This window comes from Apaloderma vittatum, unplaced genomic scaffold, assembly GCF_000703405.1.
Source record: "Apaloderma vittatum isolate BGI_N311 unplaced genomic scaffold, ASM70340v1 scaffold10411, whole genome shotgun sequence".
NCBI lineage: Eukaryota > Metazoa > Chordata > Aves > Trogoniformes > Trogonidae > Apaloderma > Apaloderma vittatum.
This window is the reverse complement of record NW_009698561.1, coordinates 90,878-109,726: the sequence shown is the minus strand read 5'-3', so window position 1 is coordinate 109,726 and position 18,849 is coordinate 90,878. Positions and strand designations below refer to the sequence as shown.

Genomic DNA, 18,849 nt, shown 5'->3' with positions numbered 1-18,849 from the left:
GATCTCGCGTGTCTGTGGCGCGGAACTGGCAGGGGCGTGCTGGGCTGAGCACCTCGGCAGTGTCCCTGTGCTGCCAGGGCTAACAGCAGCACCAAGTTGGCTGATCCTGCCGTCAGCACCCCGGCTCCCTTCACGTTGCTGCAGGCACTGCGAGGAAAGCCTCTGCCGCTTCAGATCACATTTGGAGTCAATCCCAGTGCCACCCACAGCGGCCCAGGAGACTTTTATGAGAGAAGCTGCCACGCACACTTTTCTAACGGGGGCTAGCTCACAGCCCCGGCAAGCCATGCCTCCTGCAGGCTGCTCTGCTTCCAAACGCGATTGCATGTCAGCATCTTCAGTGGAAGCAACATTAATGTGTGATTGAGATTTAATTTATTTCTCTCCATCTCTAGGCATTTTTACTCACTGCTGCCAAGAGACAATTTACTCAGACTACTTCAAGGATGTTATAAATATTTGCTGCTGCACAACGTATAAAACAGGAGGCCTTAGTACTCAGAACAGAAGTCAGTTTGTGGCTGGTACTGGCCGTGTAGCTTTGCCGTGGTTTTGCTCAGTCCATCAGTGCTGGTCCTTGTTTGTACCCTTTCTTGTTATGTTTATTTCTCAGGCTCTAGAGATTTTCTTCTGGGTGTTGGTGGTTTTATGTAATGGAAGGCCCTTTGTGGCTAGCTCCACTTCATGCTTAAGTCTTGAGATCTAATAACTAGCATGAGGAATACTTTTAGCTGACTTGACTGGGCAGGTGTGATACTGGTTAGTTTTAAATCTGTTGCGAACACAGTTGTTTCACAGTTAATGTCAGTGCTGTAAAGTAGCAAAATAATTGATTTCAGAGCTGTGAATAACGTATTTTTTCTTTATGCATCCATATGTACACAAACATCATTACAGATGCTTCTGAGACTATAGCAGACAATTGACTCTAAGTTATAATTATTTGAAACCATGTTTACAAGGTCTTTAAATCCAAACTCTAACTGAAGACTTCCAAATCTCCAGATGAAAGGTTTTCCCTGTTTGTTTGACCTTTTTTTCAGTTTGTTTTTCTTTACGAGTTAAGAAATCCACGGCAAAGGCAACCTCAAGTCTTCAGGGAATGTGAAGTTTATTTCCTAAAATAAAGGAGACCCAAACCAGGAGCTGGATCGTGCTGTCCTTTGCTGCAGCATCTCCCTCCGGAGCAATGTCCTTGGAGAGGGGGTTGGGGGGCAGGGAGGAAGGGAGGGTGGCACCGACTCACCCATGCCCAGCCCCGCAGCACCCTCTGCTGTCCCCGTGCTGCTTGGCCATGGACCCTGCTGGAGGCAAAGGAGATAAGAGATGACACCCTGATTTGGAGCAATGGACACATTTCTTGAAGAGCGTTTATCCTAGTGAATGGTGCTGCAGCCCAACGGTGTCTGTCGCTTTTTACCCAGGAGAGGTAGTAAGGGAGGGGAGATTTCTGGCGCACAGAGGCATCTCTTAAAGAGCTTAGAGCTGCAAGTATGTTCTAAATGACTGTATATTCTTAGTGACTTTTTTGCTGTGTTTCAGGGTAATCGGAACAGCCTTTCTTAATAATGGCTCGTGACAATGAGCCATTATTAATGGCTTATGATAATGGGTCATAATACATCTGAAATCTCACCATGCACAGTGTTGAATTTTCGTATTGAAATGAATGCTTCTTAAGCCATTAGCTCCAAGTAAATGAAATTTTACGTCTCTCTTGTGTAACTGATGAGCATGTGCGTGTGCTCTTTTACAGATACTACCCCATGGGCCATCCAGTTTCCGTCCACCTTTACTTCCTTGCTGACCGTTTCCAGGGCTTCCTGATCAGACACCATGCAACCAATCTGGCTGTCAGTAAACTAGAAACTTTGGAAACGTGGGTGATGCCTAAGAAAGTCTTTAAAATCGCAAGTCCACCAAGCGATTTTGGAAGGTTGCAGTTCTCAGAGGTGAGTGCTCGTAGCCATCCAATGTCAGGAGCCTCTGGAGAGATTACGTACAGCAGCATTTGGAAACTCTTATTTCCACGTAATTTTTAGGTGAGAGTGGCTCTCTAGCATAGCAGATGTCCTCTTCATTGAAGGAGACGCTGTTGCCTGTTCAGATCTGTGGTCAAGCCTCACTTCTTACCTTACTCTGAGTGTCTTCACTCCCTCTTGTTTGAAGAATGAACTGAAGACATTTGCAATTGTAAAAGGGACTCAATAACTTAAAAGTTTTGAGAGTGCTGTGAGAGATACTTGCAAAGAATACCATGTTTCTGCAGCTGCAGATGGGAATGGGCATGTATTAAGCATTCCTCTCAACAGTATGCTGAAGAAAAATCTCATAAAATTAGTGATAGGCACTAGTGCCATATATGAACAAACTATTGGTGTTGTAACATGAAAGAGAAAATTATCAGAGCGGTGGCTGAGAGTTCCCACAAATCCTGTTAATTTTTCTGGGAATTTATCTCAGGATCTGACATAGAGTGTAAAAAATATACCCTAAAATAGATCAGGAAAGTTGACTACTAATAGAACCCAACATCTGTGTTCTGTTTTAAAGGTATAACTGTCTGAGCAGTTAATTTCATGATTTTTCTTGTTAAGCCACAAATTTCAATTAAGGTATAAAATTGATTGAACAAATGTGTTCCAGTCATTATGGCCAAGTCTGTAAATTACCATCTTCTTGGGCAATTAAGAAATGCCTGGGTAGGTTTCAGTGTTTTGGTGTGCATGGCAAATCCATGACACTAATGTGCCATTAAAGAGATGGATGGAAAGTGTGTTTCATTTATCAATGTGTCTGGTGGTAGGCTTGCCATTTCATGCAGTGATAAATGGTCATACAAGCTTTAATTCTTGTGATTTGTAGAAGTATTTCTGCTGTTTATTTGGTGCTTTTAATCAGACGTTTATCCTGATGCCTGCTCTGGGTCCTGCTTTTGAAAGCAACCAGGCTGGCAGCGGGAAGAGTTTGTTCAAATTGTATGATGAAAAGAAACATGTTGATCTCAGTGTTCTAGAATTCAAACAAAATATATTTAGAAAGAATACATCCGACTTCATTGCAGCTGTAGGGAGAAAACAAACCTGGTACCAGGATTTACCTACTGGCCACTTCCCAGGTCCCCCTTGACACCAGTGTCCCTTTTTTTTCCCCAAAACTAGCCCTGCAGCAAGGGTGGGCCTGACTGAGGTGTCGTGCGGTGGCAGTGCCCGACGCGAGCCTCCACTGGCCGGGGTAGCGGCGGCACGTTGGTGGCCTCTGCTGCCCTGTGCCCACAGCTCTGCCAGGTGTGCCGCCCTGCGGGCAGGATCCCCGCGTCGCGGGGTAATGAGCTGCTCCTCATGGCCTCGTGGACCACGACTGGTCTGTAAGGAGCTCTGTAGGAACTGCTGCTGTGGTGACGCTGTGTGAGGGCAAAGCATGGGAAGGATTTAATCCCCGGTGAGTTTTTTTCAGGCTGAGGAAACATTTCCTTCTATTTGAAATACACAGAAAGATTTTTGGTGGCTCACCTAAATTCTTTGTAGATGATTGATATTTTAAAAGTTGAGGAGGTACAAAGTAAATCACTTAATGATTTCTTAACTGTTTGTTTTGCTTACTGCCTTCCCTTGGCCTGCAGGCATCTCTGCCTCTAGGCCAAATTATTCTCTAAGTTAGTTAGCCTAGGATAAATCTAGCATTAACCTCTTCAGCTTCAGTATGGCTGGAAAGCCTCTGACCTTGCTACTGCTTATTGAAATGCCAGTTCTTTGTCAAAGTCTAGCAAGTGTAAAACAAACCTAGTGGTTCACCTAAGATGAGGGCATCGATATTTACTCATTAAGCACCAGAAAAGGAAATTAAGATTTATGTTTATTGGGACATAAAACTGCTGGTTCTTCAACAGCTTTCACCCCATGATGTGGGAGAAATTTAAAACTAAATGGAGCCTTCTGAGCTGGAAACTTTCTTCCCTTTCCCAATGGGTTAGGAAGAGCACAAATAAGCTGCAAATAGGAGCATTGAACGTGCTCCCAGGTGTATTTGTGGCTGAAACAGCAGCGGAGATGATAGAATCTCTCCAGTCAGCCCTTGTTGCCCTCTGCTGCTTTGCTTCTCAGACTTTGCTTGCCGAGTAGCAGATTTCACCATATACCATGTAAAAACAAGTGGAAAAAACTCGGCCAGCTGAGCTGCCTGCCAGCCAGTGGGGTTAATGAGAGCATTTCAGTGGCACAAGGCTCCTGCACTCAGTCTTGGGCTGAATAAAATAAAATAAACTTACAGGAAATGCAAGAGGGACAGTTTTCGAGCATGAAATTCCTACACCTCCTAAAACTGGCTTGTGCATAATGCACGCTGTATGTGTCCTACCAGCCCAGGTTCCTGACGGCTTTTACATGGAGGGCAGAAGATGGATTTGCTGTACAGCACTAAAGTCTCAGCTCACCATATATCAGTTGAACAGTAAGTTCATTTCTGGTCTTGTTAAGACTTGTGATTCATCACAGAGAATAAAATAAACTAGGTGGCAGGCAATTAGTGTGCATTGTGTGAACCTAATGGTCCTGTTTGTGGTGAGCAATGAGACACAAACCTATAATCAAGGCATAATTTATCTTGGGAAAATTTTGTCTTGGGACTGAACAGAGGTAGAAACAGTGGTTTTAAGCCAATGAGAGAGTTCCAGCTTTCCAAAAGTACCTCATGCACAGTGTCTGCTCTTGAAGCCCAAAATCATGGTGATTAAAATAATGATGTGGAAAATGTCAGTTTCTGTGCCACATCCCTGCATAATTTGTCAGATATTCATTACTGCTTGATTCCATCCCATACTTGGTGTATTCCATTTGAAAGGGAAAGCCTACTTAAAATGTTTTAAGGGGCTGTGAAAAGTATGACAGGACTGTAGTATCTCTTGGCCTGTAAAATCAGACATTACGGTGCTGGGAACTCAGCTGTATAGAGTTCGAGGGAAGAAGTATAAAACTCTAACTAGTGCTTTAAGTAAAATTCCCTTTAAAATACTGTGCTTCTAAAACCGGCTTGTACTGCGAGCTGTGCAGTGTGTCCGAGAGCTGGAAACTGGACATAAAGGACAGATCCTGTAAACAGATGTGTGTAAATTGGGAAGTTCCCTGCCTTTCCCTTCCCTGTGGTGCCGGTGGTGTCAGCACCCTGCCTTGGCCTGAGCCCGGCTTAGCGGGGTGCAGGGTGTTGCAGGGTGCTGGGGGCCTTGCCTTTGTGTTGCTGAGGGCCTGCTCTGTGATGGTGTTTCCTTCTTGGTTTTGTGCTGCTGTTTTCAGGGACCTGCACACCTTGACAGTGATGTTAGGACAGGCCCTCATGGGACATGATTGCCACCAGCATGAGAATTGTCCCTTCCTCTCCCTCTTCTCCTGCCCTTTAACATTAGGGAGCACAATAACATGTCTGCACAAAGCTTAACAACCAGATAACAATTTTGTTATCATTTTTCCCCCAAAGCAATCTTGGCTATTCTACAAGACCAGTCTCATAACCCTTTGTGCGTGTGAACATATCTCAGCGTCTTTTGTGCAGCCTGACGTTGAGCAGTGTCACCTAGGACCTTGGAGCATAGGGATTATAACTTTCTGATTTCTCTTCCCAGGAGTGAGAAACTAAAGAGAGGAAACTAGTTGGATGTCAGGGATGAATGTTTAATTTTTGATGAAGTAAGCTTTCTTCAAGGAGTTCTTCAGTAAGAAATATCGAATGTGGTGGAAGGAGCTTCCTTATAGGCTTTTCTTTGCCCAGGAGGATGTAGTTTTGTTTCACATGTTGTGGCTTTATTATTTCCAGGTCCCTTGAGTTCTGGTGGGTGTGACATGGCTGCATTTGGTGAAGGTTGGTGGAGTAGATAATGAGTTCTAGTCAGGAAGTTTTCTTTTTCAGTTTATTTCCATACATGTTCAGTCAGTCTTGTCAGGAGAGTACGCCCTGACAGTTCCTCGAGGCAGTCGGTGCTTGAGTCTGATATCTGGGCTATGCTGTCTGGTTTGATTAGCTGGTGTGCTAGGTGAAATACCTCTGAAATACCAGCAATTCTGCTGTGTTGATTGCAGAGTAGTGGGAGGCTCATTTTGTCTCATATTCTGCAGTGTCATAGTCCGATAGGAGGAATTCATATCATGACAGATGGATTTAGGATGGTGGGTTTTTGTTCTACTGGCCTTGTAGCTTTTTGCTTGCAGTGCTCCTGCAAATTGTCTGCCAACCACAGTGATTTATTTAGAAGGGATTGGGGACTGGACAGTTTCCAGTACAGGTATCAGTACAGTATCCCAGTACAGGTATCAGGTAATTGTTATGTTTTACGGATTTGAGGGGATTTTGGCATTATATTGGAACCACTTACTCTCACGAAATGAGATGAAATCAAGGAAAAATCTCTGACGCAAATGAGCTACAATCACTTGTTATGCTTTTAGGAAAGCGGATTCTGACCCTACTAGTGTAAGGTGAAGATCAGGGACAAAGACAGCTCTGTGTTGGAGAAATCTTTAATATCCACATGTGCTGAAAGACGGGATCCTGTCTGTGTGTGCATGGGCCTCTGAAGAATCCCATGGTTTCTGTATTGGGAACAAACCAACTCTCAAATCATCCGGACTGCTTGTTTGGAGCTTAAGGCCAAAGAAGATCTGAAGATCTTCTGAAGGGATTTCAACCTGAAGGGGTTTCAGTACTAGGCTGACGAACACGTCTCTCTGTCTCTCTAAGGAATGACATCAGGTGTCTGCTTACCAAAGAGAGTGAAAGAGTTCTCCTGTTCTTTACTTCAAATGGGGTCCCTCAGATCTTTTTGTGTTTGATACTGATCACTTTTTATTGAAGACTGTGGGAGCAGGACCTCATGGGACAAGCAAGGTGGGCACTTCCACCGAAAGCAAATATGCAGCCTTCAGTTCTGCATTCCACCGGGTTGCCTTCTTGAGAATTTCTGTTTGTTAGTGGTCAGCCTCATAAACACATTAGACCTAGTGCTGGGATAGTGAAAAGTCTTTCAGTTGGCCTAAGACGACCACTCATGACATTTTTATGCTATCTGTTCAGAGATGCTTATTTTCAGTAGTGCACAAGTGTTAATGACAGCAGCTTGTAAATTTGTATCATCTCATGGATTATGGGTGAACAATTAAAATTCATATAAAAAGCATTGAAATATGAAAGCTGCTAGGAAAAAGATCCATTAAATATTTATACTAGATTGTGAATCAGCTGCTTTACTGTTAGGGAATAAATAAAAAACAATGTCACTGTTATGACAGTAAGAAAAGGGTTTACCAGAAATAACTTCCTGCATGAGGCAGGAAGGGGAGTGCAAGGAGAGATAGCATCTCATGGAGAGATTGTAGCAAAGGACCTGATGTCACTTCTAAAGTCAGCAAAACCCTCTTCCTTGGTCTTAAAAGTAACTAGGTAGGTCTCTACTGCAGGGTCCATCTCTCAAATGTATAATTTACTTTTGTGACCCAGGAGATGATGGCTCTTTTTTTTTTCCTGTGCATAGCCTGTCTTCAGTCACTAGGCTTGGTCCTTTGTTGATTACTTCCATGTGGAGGAAAAGGTGAGCTACTGTAGCCTGTTACGTCACTCTTGCGATAAAGTAAACCTTTCAATCAGAAATGGACAACTGGAACAAAACCCCTCGCCTAGCATTCAAGGTTGTCCCACAGTTTGTGTACGCGATATGATCTTAGGTCATGTTGCTGTCAACCTTTATATGTATGCATAATTCATGTCATTAGAGAAATACGATTTGTGTGTCTTGAGAGCGCTTATTTGATGTAGGGGGCTTAGATGCTTGCAGAGATGATGTTAGCAGCAATGTGGTCTTTGATTTCAGATTGGAACTGAATGGGACGCCAAGGAAAGGATTTTCCGGAATTTCGGAGGACTCCTCGGGCCGACTGATGAGCCGATTGGCATGCAGAAATGGGCAAAAGGCCCCAACGTCACTGTTACTGTCATCTGGGTGGATCCTGTTAATGTAATTGCAGCAACGTATGACATTCTGATTGAATCCAGTGCTGAATTCACTCACTACAAACCACCTTTGAATTTACCCCTGCGGCCCGGTGTCTGGACGATAAAAATTCTGCACCACTGGGTACAGGTAGCTGAAACCAAATTCCTCGTTACTCCTCTCACCTTCTCTAATCGACAGCCTATCAAACAAGGTAAGTTTTATTATTTGTTGCAGGAATAATACAGTTATGGTATCAGTAATCACTGTAAATGCTGCTGTTAAAAATTAAGCAGTAGTGTATTGAAAAAGGAGAAAAAAAAATTTTATGGATACTAAATCAGAAGAAGTTGTTGCACTAAGACAAGCAGAAGTGTCTATATCCAGTCTGTAAAATGCAGCCACTCGAACAAAAGGCTGTTTATATCTTTAGAATATGCACAGTTTAGAATCCAGAAAACTTCAGACTCTCAGTAGTCTAAACAGCTGTCGTAAAAGCCATCATTTAGAAATGGAAAAATGGATCTTTCTCTGCTGCTTTACGTTCACATTTGCTCATGAAGACTTACAGATGTTTAAACTGTTGTCTTGACAAAGTCTGTGTGTTGAACAATAAAAGCGTTAATACACAAAATGCTGAATTAGACAAAATTACCCAAGACTGGAGCTCACCTGACATATTGTCAGGTCCAGGCATTCACTCTTGCCTGATCCTTGCCAAAACTTGCTCAGTGCATGCCAGGCAGTTGTGTTACAGAAATATCTGTGGCTATGGCAATCACAGTAAGTACACCGACAGCCTGGTATTTTTCAGAAAGAAACCATTTTCTTCCCTGGCAGAGCAGCCCTGAGCCATCCAAATAGAGAGGTTGTTCTCAGGTGCCAGTGCAGTTTGCGCTGGCTCGGGCGCTGCTGGAGTGCTGAGATCTGCAGCCAGTGCCGAGGACACTGGGCTGGGGAAGAGGGGCATCTCGTAGCCACACCTGTTTTCTTATTCAGTAAGATCAAAACAAGTTTGTTGCTATGAATATCTTCACTATTCTTCTTAACGTGCTCAAGTGCTTCCATCTGCCTGGTATTAATATTCATAACTTTAGACATCTTAAATTTGCTAGATACGTGAATGATCCTATTAAGTTTTCAGAAGTTCTTCTTCCTGACAAGGCAGCAAATAAACTGAGTCAGGCATTTACCTTCCAGCATAACGTGCTGCTTCCGTACTGCACACACCACCAGACAACTGCTGAGAGCTAATACAGCCCTTATCTTGCTCAACGGGAGCTTGATTCTACACATTTCTCACCAGAAAAGCTAAATTACTGATTTCTTCTTCTAACATTTGGTGGCATCGTTTCTTAGGCAGAAGCTAAACCACCACCAACCTGCTGCTGTTAATAGCTAATAGGCAGTGCTAATTTGTGAAGAAACGCTATGTGCAGAATGAATACATTCTTAAAGTTTGTGGCAACCTACATCTAAATGCAGCTGCTACTGTCTCAGCTCCTGGACATTAACGAATTCCTTGGTAATTTAACAATTAAGGCCTAAATTGGTGGGAAAGTGTGCCATGTAGCCAGCCCCCATAAGGTGAGAGCCCTGTGGACATTCAGGCGTGTCTCAGACTTCTTGTGTGGGTGTGAGCCCACACCTCCTGGTGTAAAGGCAAAACTCCCTTTGGTCCAAACTCTGAATCTGGAATGATTCCTCTGAAATTACAGAGTTGCTCTGTGTTGCCCATTGATAATTTGGGAAGAGATCTGGCTCATATTTTTTATTAAAGAGCCCTGTTCATTCATGTGGTGAATAGAATCTACTGTAGGAATGGAACATAAAGCTTGGGAACAGGGGAAGAAAGCCTCAGGAGTGATTTGCTACGATGATGTGATGTATAATATCCAGATGTCTGAGGCATGAAGGTAAGAAGAAAACTAATTACAGGGACAGATACTGACACTCCACTGTAAGAATTTATTTACAATGCAAATTCCTGGTGTTTAGGGGTTTTAAGGCTTTCTATGTCAGTGATACTATTGTGCTCTGTGAAGGCAATTGTCATTTAACTTTGAGTTCCGGCTTTTGTCAGTTTGTCAGCACTTTATTATTTAAATATATTTTTCTCTGCCGAATAAAGGCACTGAGAGATTATGACAAAAGAATTAGAACTTCTAAAAGAACAATTTCTGTGCTGTTGTAAACAATGTGAAAGCTGCCAAAATCTTCCAAAATGAAGGAATAGTATAATTGTCTTGTCTTAACACTGAAAACATAACATATATCAAGCTTAGCCAGGAATCGTCAGCAGATTTCTTTAAAATTTTGTTCTTCCAACTATCCTCCCTCACCCCCATCCACCCCCACCCCACCCCAAAGAAAACAAGAAACAACCAACCAAAAAAACCCTATAGCTCTTGTCAGAAAGATTGCCCTGGAAAGTAATTTGCTACTCCAGCAGCTTTCTGAATGATTGATATATTTCCTACCGCTTTGCATATCATTTGCTTGATAATGATTCGACCCACTCTGTCTCATGCAGTCCAGAGGTAGAAACTGGGGTCCACGTAATTACATTATCTTGAGAGCACGGGCATGACAACAGTACTTTCCTAAATCATTACTTATCTCTGCATCATTTTAACACAGGGCACAGCAAGGAAAAGTTGCGTTTGGTTTCCGAGTGTCATGAAGGGAGCCACTTGCTCCTCCTTTAAATAAGCAAGGCAAAATGTGTATCATGACTCTCAGAATTCATTATCATAATTCAAAATAAAAAAAAATAACTGTGAAGCTATTTTGTTTAGCAGTTTATAAAAATAGCATATGCAACTAGTTTATTCATCCTTCCCCCACTTTTTTTATTAATTTTGGCCTAAAGTCTCTGCATGTAATAAAAAACATAAAGGGAAATGAAGAGCAGATTTTTTCTTTGATAACTGTGTCCAGATGTGCATAACTGACAGAATGTAAATGGTTTTAAAAACACAGATTTATTGACCTTTTCAAAACCTGGACCTACAAGAGATCAGATCTTACATGGAATTACGGAGTATACTGGGAGTTTTGGGGTATTTCCACTCTAAACGAGGCTCCCAAAGCTATTTCAGGTGAAAGTCTAGTATCTGATGTTATTTATTCTTTCTTGTTCCTCTTCCCCCTCCAGTCATCCAAACCTGTGTCTGTTTTCTCTAGTTTGAGCTGTGTCACTGCAGATCCTCTGACTTGAGAGTGCCTTCAAGTGTTTGCCTGGTTGGAGGGAAAAAAAAGACAAAAAGAAAAGGAAAATTAAGTGAATTTGTGGGAGATATCATTTGGAGAAGCCAGGTTCCCTTGCTCCACCAGTGTCTCCTTGCCCTTGTGTCCTGCACAGACAGATTCTGTTTTATTCTTCTATAGGGCCATTTTGAGTTTCTCACCATACGGCTGAGCGTGCTAAAGCCAACTACTCCGCGCTCTTTGTAGGGACATGGGAGGGCTGCCAGGGACCAGCAGGGTGCCCTAGGATTCAGTTGTGCTGAGGCAGAGAGAGCATGTGACATGGAGGAGACACAAAAAGGAGATCAGAAGCAGTGATGATGGACAGGAATGGGGATTTCTTGCTGTCTGCTTTAGGCAGCCTGAATTTAAGCGCAATTTGGAGACTCGAGGCCAGATGTGCAGGTCCCCTACATAGGGACTGGAGAGGCAGAGCCAAAACCAGGTGTAATTCAGAGCATTTAGCTAGCAGTTCACAAACTAAAACCCAAGCTACCAAGAAGATTCCAATTCCTAAGAAAACAGGGAATTCAGTAGAGGTTGGCTCTGCATCCCCATCATCCCACTTTCCCACCCTTCCATGCTCTGCAAAGTCCGTGTGAAGCACTCGTACCGAGTGTGATCACACACGTCTCCCGGGGGCGCTGAGAAGGGCAGAGCAAAAGCCAATGCAATTTCATTTTTAAATTTGAGTCTATATTCATGGCAAAGTTTTCACAGCGATCTCCCAGCTGGAGTGACGATAATGAGTTGTCACGCGTTTACAGGGTAGTACCCGTTTCATTAAAGCTAAATAAAGATTGACTTCTGGGGCAGAAAAAGCCCCAAACCTCAAGTTGATACTAAATGCTTGGGCTGAAAATAAATAAATAAATGAATAAATAAAACCCTTCTTCCTTCAAACAAGGAGGGCAGTGAGGAAGAGCATCCTTCTCCTGTGCCTTGAGAGAGGCCTCACATGTTCTGTTCCTGGCTTGGTCGCGTGCCCCAGACACGGGGTTTCTGATCTCTGAGCTCCGCAGCAGGACAAGGAGCCTTAAAGAGCAGCTCCTGGTCCCTGTGCCCTCGACTGCAGCCACCTCTTGCACGGGTTTGACAGCATTAGCAGCCATACCGCAATGCACGCATGCATCTCAAAGGCCTTTTAACCTAATCCATATTTATAGATCATCTTAATTAAGTATACACTGGGAAACCTTTGTTTTGCCGCTGGTTGTTGGCAGTGGCTCAATCAATTCTAATTGCATCTGTACAGATTATAAAGTGGGTGGCAACTTGTGTCAGAACTGCTGTGATTTCTCCAAATTAACCAGAGGTAACATGACATGTTCCTGATAAACGCAATAATAGTAGCAGGCAGGCGCGTGACTGCAGAAGAGTAGACATGCCCTGGAATCTTCATTGCAAGAAAAACCCTGAAGACAGGGATTTGCTTCGAAATTTAGTTCAGATCCAGCTGACAAGGAGTCGATTAGCTTCACAATGAGCAAATGCAGCACTGTCTTGTTTGTTGCAAGAGAAAAACAAACAAAATGTCAATAAAAAATTACCTCTTTGCCACAGGGTTTCAACACGAGTCAAGTAAAGAAATAAAGCTGTACATTTGGTGTTGCTTTAAAAAAACCCTAGGTCTAGCACCTTAGTGTGTTCCAAGGTAACTACATTTTTCATTCCTTAGCCCACTCTCTGTCTAAACTCATTTGCTTTTGCTGCAAAATGAAGAACCAACCCCCACAAAAATGCTAAAATCCCAGCCTGTGTGGCTGACTATAGGCTGTGTATTTAGTCCGATGATGTTATACCAAGAAAAGTCATTTGAGAAACGAAGTGCCCTCCCAGAGTGAAGAGCAAACAAAAATGGGGGGGGGAAATAACTCATCTTTTTAAAGCTATAATTTAAAGCCAGTGGAATATATTTTGCATTGATACATTTCCTCCTGAAGTCAAAGGGCTATTTTCAATGTGTTTGCTGGCAAAAAAAATTGGCTTAATATCTGCAGTTCCGCTAATTTTAAATTGCTTGCTATAACTGTACAGATTTAAATGTCTAAGCACACATCTCACACATTGTAGTCTTTGTTATTTTTTTCATGAGCAACGTCTTAAGTGTCAGTGCTTTAAAAGCACACCCAGTAGCTCGAGCCTCCTTTCATACAGTAGTTTGGGGCTCAGGAACCACACTGTCCCTCTCCTGTCCCAGCCCAGTAAGTCATGATTCTCTCTCTCTTGTTTTTCCTTTAATGCAAAGAGTAACAGCCCACATCTGCCACAGCTTGCATAGACAGCATCCTCCTTCCTTTCTCCTGTGCCCTTCTTAGCAAAGACTTGGAGGCTCCAGGAGAGGTTTCTGAGTTGAATCCTCAGCATTTCCTATTGTTATAGGTAGCTCTGCACTCTGATTGCTGTTACCCAGTTCTTTTTTGCTAGGGTGTGCAGACACCTCACTTGGGTTTGTTCTGCTGCGGGGCCAGACGATCCCCAGCCAGAACCACATTGGGCTTTCATCAGGCCTTCCACTGTGTGCAGCGGTAGCCCTTACCCCACCACAAAACAGTGTTTTGTTCTCTTTAGTACTGCCCTCCGCAGTCTTTTCCTATCTGCCGATATTTGTGTGGGGCTTTTCAAAGAACTTATCTTCAGTCCCTTTCTACCCTGGTGGTCGCTTTGTGGTGCCGAAGGGAACAGCAGTGTGCTGGTGTGAGAAACACAGGGTGTCCGGCACGATTACAGCAAGAACAGGGCAGAGAAAGTTACATGTGCTGAAGATGCTGAGGTTATCACCTTTTTTAGCAAAAGCAGCCCACTGGTCTTAGGCAACAAAGGTCACAGATTCAGAGGAAAAGATGCCCTCCTGCTGCCCTGCCAAGCGCTGGGCGCTGCAGGTTCTGTAGCTTTCATTCCTTTCAGTCCTGATAATCCACCAAGTCCCAAAGCCTGGGACAAGTGAAGCCAGAGCCGGAGAGAAGAGCAAGTTCCATTCCATCCTGTTATTTGTCTGAAAAAAGATCTCGTTTCCTGCACTAAACACATGCACAACAGGCTTTAATTCAACAAGCTCTCGGAATTGCCTGTTTCAATCAGATGATCCTGCTAGTAATGCCAACTCTTATTTGTTTGGGGATTTTTACTTAGAATGTTCCTATTTAATTAATATGTTGACAAACAGTCTTCCATATTTAGTTGCTTCCAAAGGAGGAAATTTAATCATGTGTACTTGTTCTGTTTCTTAAGCTGCAGTGCTCTGGCAGAGCACACTTCTGACACATGTGCGTGGAATAAACTCATTTGGACTAGAGCTTATTGCAGATATCTGCCATTTAAAATAAAAAGAGAGGTTTAGATGAATGCAGAAACAGTTAAGTGATGTATAATGGTGATGGGGATGTGCTGGACTAATTTAATTGGGGATTTGAAATAATGCATTTGCATAGTATTTGACATTAAAGACTTGGAAAATTTAACAGCGAAGCTCCAATTAAATGTCCTTTTTCCCTCTAAATAAATGTACTGATTTATTGCCAGTGCCTGAGAGACTGTCCTCTGCATGGAAGAAAGGACTCAGTGTCAGGCTGCGGTGCAAGCAGCAAGGACATGTGGAAGGAATTGTAGCTGTGAATATGTAATTCCCGGCCTCTAACCGCTATCGGAGCGCGGTGGCTTTCCGGGCCTGGAGCGCCCTGAATGGGCCCATTCTCTGTTCTAGACAGCGTGTGTGTTGGCAGAGCTAAACGTGTCCTCTGTGCTGCCGGAGTGAGGATGCGAGGGAAGTCAGCTGAGAACAGAAAAAAATGGTTGAAAATTTGCTTCCATTTTGGAGGGCCCCATTCTGATTTATGAGCAACACCTCGGTGCACTCACAGACCTTAAGAAGCGAGGTAGGCCTAGACAGGGGTGGTCTGAATTGTGGTCTCTAGTTTAAGATCTTTGGAGGCGTTGTCACTGCCTAGCAAGGATTTTTACTGCAACAGCACAGATTTGGGGCAATGTACTGCGTTTTCCTAAGGTGGAAGAGGTACTGCAAGGAAAGCGACCACAATGCGAAGGAAAGTGTCATTAGGAAGTACTTGTGATCCATTATTCAGCACAAGAGCTTGAAATGTAACTGCCGTGAGACTGGAGCCTTTCCACGCCACGGCTGCACATACTTCATTGTGCGTCTGGTCAGTCTGAGGCTGTGGTGGTGTCCTTCCAGCGCCAGGAGTGGCGCTGCTCAATATTTGGAGGCAGATTGAGGTAATAAGTATTGTGATTTTTCCACAGCAGGGCAAGGTTCATCAGTTTAGGTGAAAAATAAAATGAAAAAAAAATAAATAAAAAACCAGACTGAGATCTGAGATCTTGGCCCTTCCTCCTAGACATATCAATGATAGCACTTGAAAGTCTGATGAGGGTCAGCAGCCTTCTCGCACCAAACATCCTTGAACTATTTCCTAATTTCACAACAGCCTTTCCTGGGTGTCTGCAGGGGTGAATTAGCTGCAGGGGGCTTATCTCCCAGGCTGCTTCTGTGGTAAGAGAGGCAAAATGAGCTTCTCTTTAATGTAAAATGGGTTTCTCCAAAGAAGGAGGTGCACGTTGATCAGGCTCCAGGTACAGACAGGAGATTGAGGCTGGACCTGCCTTTTTGTTGTGCTCTGTCCTGCAGCTCTGGGAATGTTGGTTGTGCGTGGTGATGATAAGGACAACGCTGCTTTCAGCCTGGGTGCTTCACCCCCCCGAGGCGGCGCTCGCAGGGTTCACGTCACAGGGAGTGGAGCACAGCCAGTCATCCTCAGTGCGTCCTCAGTGCTGGAGACTACAGTGCACCACCAACTTTTGCCTTTTTGTTTGCCTCCCCCTGGATCCTGAATATTTGGGTGGGGTTTTTTTAATGTGCTAACTTTGAGGTTTGTTTCTGCATTTCCAGAGGAAGCTATGAAGTATCACAGCGGGCCTCCAAAGAATGCGTACATGGAGCAGAGCTTCCAGGGCTTGAATCCCGTTCTGAACCTCCCCATCAGTGCCGCCCGCGTGGACCAGGCCAAGAGGAACGCGGGGCTCGTCGGCACCCGGCTGGAAGCCTGGGGGGACTCTCTGGGTGGGACCCCGTGGACATCTGCAGCACCGGCCCCACCTCCTGCCCCGTCATGCAGGGCTGTGCTCAGACAGCCTGGAGCTCCCTGAGCCCGGACCCCAAATCCGAGCTGGGCCCCGTCAAACCCGACGGTCGCTTGAGGTAGCACCCGGTACACTCTCCTCCAGCATAGGTTTTTAAAAGGGAATTTAACCTTGCTCGTGTGTGAATGTCACACTAGGTTTCAGAAAACTAAGGGAACATTATACTTTTTTGTTACTTATTGTGATATAATTAATTTTAGAAAAAAAAAAAGTTCTGACAAGGCTGTTGCCACTGCCCTCTCCATCAGCTCTGTCGGGGGCAGCCTTTGCGGTGCCCTGGGGCTCTGGCCGTGCTGTGCCCGCTGCTGCGCAGGTCTGGAGACAGAAGCAGCAAGCAATGGAGAGGGCAGTGAAGGAGCAGCTGCTAAAAGTGTTTTTTTAAAAATACATTTGTCTGTACCTCTGCCGTTTCATAGGCTTTCATTGCTTTGCTACCATGAAAAAAATCACAGCAAAATTCCCTTCTACTAATGCTTCCTGGGGAGGTTGGTTACTGCAGGCTAGAGCCTGTATGGCCACGTTACCTCACAGAACATAAAATAGTTATGGTACACCCTCACTTTTTTCTAGCAACAGAAAGTAATTCTGGACTCAGCTAATGTCTGTTATCCTAGTCACAGAAAACGAGCAAAAGTAGAAACTTTCAGAGATTGTTTTTAGACTAATTTCATTATAAACTCTAAATGGAACCAGTGGTTTGCGATATTAATCTTCTATGTCTCATGCAGTCAGGTTCAGGGTCTGGGTACTAATATTCTTAGTTTGGAGAACAAAGAAGCATTTGGGATTTTAGCCCTTTCAAATCTGCAGGGTTTTTTTGTAAGCCCACCAGTACCCAAACATTTTCGCAGACTTCCAGTAGAGCAAGCATGCATGTCTAGGCTGAGGTGGATTGTGACGTGTCTGCTCACATCCTTTGCTGATTTTGCTCATGAGCTGAGTTTTGTGGGAAACTACATCTGCAACACCACATTTCTTCCCTCAGTGGCTAGTAAGTCTTAACACTAATTCGCTCCCTTGATCTCCGATCTGCCAGCTCTTTGTGAAGAAGGGTCCTCCCAGGCTTGCGTGGGGGCTCCTGACCGAAGCCACGAGCTGAACGTGAAGGAGAGCAATGCTGTGTTTCTCAGTGCTTTTACTTATTCTGTCAATGAACAACCCTTGTCTGGCCTCAGAATTTCTAGCAGGCTGCGTCCTGTTTGAAATAGGCATATTTTGCATCATTTTAAGCTGCATTTTCTACAGCAGGGAAAAAATTCATTTACGTTTCAAGAACTACTTAAAATACAGGTTCTATATGCAAATTCATCTCCAACTAATGCATTTATTAGCATAAAGTATGCACCTTGTTGTGGTGGTAATCTTCTGTTAAGAACACAACCCAAAAAGGTTATTAAAAGCTATTGGGTTAATTAGGAAAAAAATGCTATTGATGTAATAAAGTAAGGTCTCTGTTTACCCTTCTGTGTGTACGGTTAACTTTCTGCTGAGGAGAGTTAAGCATCCACATCGGGAGGGAAATAGACCCTTAAATCATTCCAGTATCGCATCTCACAGAAAGGTTGAATTCCCTTTTAAACAGTTGCAGGATGACCGTAACACCCAGATCCCAGTGGCTTGTAGTGTCGGTTTAAAGCTACTTGCAGTTTGCTTTGGACTTGAAATTGCAGTGTCAGCTGTGCTGGCATTAAGGCAGAGCATCGAAATGTTTATCTGGCACAAAAATGGATGCATAGAAGAAACAATTTAGGTATTTATTATTTATGTTTTAGTCAATGACTAATTAGTAGATGCTGCTTTTGCAGCTTGAAGATTATGTTATCTTACTAACTGAAGCTGCCTTTGTTAAGAAAAGGCCTTCCTCCCCTCACACCTTCCTTTCTCTTTTTGTCTTGACAGTCACAAGAGCCGTAGTTTTAGGAAAGCTTGTAGCAGTGAGAACTGGTTGAAATATTTCAGTCAAGATAAGTCTCCAGCATTTCAACCAGCTCTAGAGGCAAGCGTGTTTAAAAACAGGGTTGCCAACGGGTTTGTATAATAGAAACACAGTGTTATTACTTATTCTGTAGGGGTTTTTGAACAGTGCTTGTTTTTAATCTAACATTCCTTCGTGAAGTTCAAATCTTCTGGGGACCATCAATCCTCACTGTGAAATCCAGGGCTTTAGTCACACTGGTGCAATGGCAGCTGCACGGTTCAAGCCCTGCAGGTTAAATGAAGAACATCATATTTAGGGCACACAGTAAAATTCACTGTCAGTGATTGTTCTCGGTAAGACTGATGGGGTAGTCGCAAAAATCTTCAGTCCGTCTTGCACATAAGCATATGTGTACAAGGGTGCGCCCACACACACACGCATACAGATAACTTGTTTTTTTAAATTTGATACTTTTTTATTCCGAAGCAGGAATATTTTTTAAGTGCTTTGTTGGTGAGTTTTCATTATTAATGAGACCAAGCAGAAGGTGGCA

General features: G+C 43.7%; 1 protein-coding gene across 1 annotated transcript in view; it reads left to right on the top strand.

Moving 5' to 3' along the window:
• XYLT1 (xylosyltransferase I) overlaps positions 1 to 16,440 on the top strand; it is an 86,431-nt gene extending 69,991 nt beyond the window's left edge. Inside the window, 4 exon segments of the mRNA XM_009878075.1 lie at positions 1,757 to 1,952; positions 7,853 to 8,186; positions 16,128 to 16,295; positions 16,298 to 16,440. Coding sequence (XP_009876377.1) covers positions 1,757 to 1,952; positions 7,853 to 8,186; positions 16,128 to 16,295; positions 16,298 to 16,440 — 841 coding nt within the window.
• The last annotated feature ends 2,409 nt before the right edge of the window (positions 16,441 to 18,849 follow it).